Source organism: Cebus imitator, unplaced genomic scaffold (assembly GCF_001604975.1).
Source record: "Cebus imitator isolate Cc_AM_T3 unplaced genomic scaffold, Cebus_imitator-1.0 Scaffold208, whole genome shotgun sequence".
Classification (NCBI taxonomy): Eukaryota; Metazoa; Chordata; class Mammalia; order Primates; family Cebidae; genus Cebus; species Cebus imitator.
Genome location: NW_016107523.1, coordinates 3573050 through 3575942, shown reverse-complemented (window position 1 = coordinate 3575942; position 2893 = coordinate 3573050). Strand labels below are relative to the sequence as shown.

Genomic DNA, 2893 nt, shown 5'->3' with positions numbered 1-2893 from the left:
CAAGCAATTCTTCTGCCTCAGCCTCCTGAGTAGCTGAGATTACAGGTGTGCACCACCACGTCCAACAAATTTTTGTATTTTTAGTAGAGCTGAGGTTTTGCCATGTTGGCCCAGTTCGTCTTGAACTGACCTCATGTGATCCACCCGCTTCAGCCTCCCAAAGTCCTGGGATTACAGGTGTGAGCCAACACCTTGTTTTGTAACCTAGAGTCCTTTAGGGATTTGAGAGTAGCAGGGGAGCAACAGTAATATGAATAAAAGTGATACAGCTGGAGTTTCCTATTATAGTAGTTTTTCTGCATGTTTCTCATTTTATTTGATATTTTTTGTCTGAATAAGTACATGTAATAGACCATATTTTTTGCACATTCAGCAAATACTTATTGAGTACCAACTCTGGGCCTGGCACTATTCTAGCACCTAGAGATACTTCAGTGAATAAAACAGGGCAAATGGAACTGGCCTCCTAGAGACATACCCTAATGCTACATTGTAAATCAGAGGGCTATCACATTGTGTATGATGTATGATGTGTCAAGTTAACCTTTGACTTGCAAGATATTTTATCTCCTCGAAGGACTTCAGAGTTTGCCCTCTTGCTTTCATTATGTTTATTTTTCCTCCAGAAAAGGGGGAAGAGGGTATGTGTGATGTAAATGGAGGGAGGCAACAAGTCACAGACTCAATGCTTTTTCATTTCTGAGTTTGCATTGAACAGGTAATTTTCTCCCACAGGAAACCTAGGTATGGAAACAGTTTACTAATTGGAAGTGACTTCACTGCTGTAATCACCGTGATTTTGGAAGTTAATTTTAATCAAAATATGCATCTTACTTTGTAAGATTAAGTAATTTGACACTCAAATATAGATACTACAACATGGAAAAAATATATGTGAAAAACTTGCTACATTTTAAAAAGTGTCATTTTAGTAGTGCTAAAATTCTAGAGGATTTTTAGCACTGACCAGATAGCACTTTGTTAGTTTTCATCCATTGGTTTTAATGTTTTGTATCAAGGGTCAGCAATTTATGACAGGCATGTCACAGAGATACTTAGCTGGATGGGGCCAAGTATATACTTATTCCTCTACTAACAGGACTCTGGCTCCCCCCTTTTTTTTTTGAGACAAAGTCTCACTCTTGTTGCCCAGGCTGGGTGCAATGGCATGATCTTGGCTCACTGCAACCTCTGCCTCCCAGGTTCAAGTGATTCTCCTGCCTCAGCCTCCCGAGTAGCTGGGATTACAGAAATGTGCCACCACATCCAGCTAATTTTTTGTATTTTTAGTAGAGACGGGGTTCCACCAAGTTAGCCAGTCTGGTCTCGAACTGCTGACCTGAGGTGATATGCCTGCTGTGATTTCCCAAAGCCTTGGGGTTACAGGTGTGAGCCACTGCGTCTGGCTTTCTATTTCCCCTTTATAAGAGCTAGATGCATAGCCGCACTTCCCTTCAAAAGAATCTGCACAGTACACATTTATGTGTCTGAGCATCTGTGACCCTTTCTGTCTCCACCTCCAGGATAAACGAGGAGTGCAACTTTATACCATTGCCATTATATCACTGTATCAGCTCTCTTTTATTATTCTTGGTTCCCTATTCTGTAAAAGAAATCCATACTGTTAATTAATGTGTTAAATTTCCTACAACTAGAGAACCATTTTGGTTTTGTAAGGAATAGGGAATTGCCTCTTAATTTACCTTTGTCTTCAATAGGTTTCTTTTTACCTAAAGAGAAGTTATTTCTGATGCTGACTTATATCTTTTATGATTCCATATGAAAATGAAGTCGAACATTGTGTATAGCATTTCATCTCATTGGACTTTTCCACCAGTGAACAAGAACTTTAGTTACTGAATAATTTTAAACATCTTTGATATCTGCCTGCATTTTTACATTAACATTGTAATATCTTTTTCAGGTTTTCAATTCAAAAACAGCTGAACTACTTAGTCATCATCAAGTGGAAATAAAACAAGAGTTTCCAAGAGAAGGGTATGTTTCCTAATTTAATATGTAAAGACACATGTTTGTTAGTCCATCTCACCCGACTTGCCCTGTGGATTTGTTAAGTAAACTTGACCAGATACCCTCCTGAAAAGATTTGAGAGGTTGTTATTAGTTAAGAAAATATGCAATAACTTGCTATGTCTTACATGTGATGAATTGATGGCTTAGGAATTCAGTTACATACGAGCAAGGAATAATAAAGTAATAAGGCAAAAGTATTAACTTTGAAGTCATTTAGTTCTGTGTTCTTATTGTTGCAAAAATGCTGCTTTGCTGATTTGAGTGTCAGGTTTGTTTTATAATAAAGGTATCTGTACTGGACCCCAAACAGTAAAAAAGAAAAAAAAAAGAAATAAAGGTATCTGTTTTTTAAAAAATATTCACATACCTTATCATCTAATACTAAAATCACATTTTTGGGAATAGTATTCATATGTAATAATTGTGATTAAATACAATGTTAAGTATATTATTTAAAATTTAATGATGTTTATCATAATAACCACATTGGAAAAACTGTTGCAGTTTCTTGCAAAGCTAACCATACACCTGCAGCATTTCACTCTTAGGAATTTACCCAAGAGGATAAAAGCATATGTCCATTGAAAGACTTGCACATGAATGTTTATAGCTCCTTTATTTTTATTTTTTATTTTTATTTTTTTAGCTCCTTTATTAAAAGTAGCCCCAAACTGGAAACAACCCAAATGTCTGTCATCAGTACAATGGATAAAAATGGAATACCATTTTAGTAATTTAAAAAAAGTTAACAGATACTTGCAACAATATGAGAGAATATCACTGGAATTATGGAAAATGAAAAAGTTGGATACAAAAGAGTATATACTGCATGACTCCATTTATCTGAAATTTTTTTTTT

General features: G+C 35.9%; 1 protein-coding gene across 14 annotated transcripts in view; it reads left to right on the top strand.

Moving 5' to 3' along the window:
- Nucleotides 1-2893, top strand: part of GK (glycerol kinase) — a 78586-nt gene that overhangs the window by 9142 nt on the left and 66551 nt on the right. For all 14 annotated transcript variants that reach the window (XR_005203381.1, XM_017548489.2, XM_017548486.2 and 11 more), the window contains exon 2: nt 1925-1998. Coding sequence is in view for 13 of the 14 variants with exons in the window: in XM_017548489.2 (XP_017403978.1) it covers nt 1925-1998 (74 nt within the window). In the remaining variant the exon portion in view is untranslated. The remainder of the gene's footprint in view (nt 1-1924; nt 1999-2893) is intronic.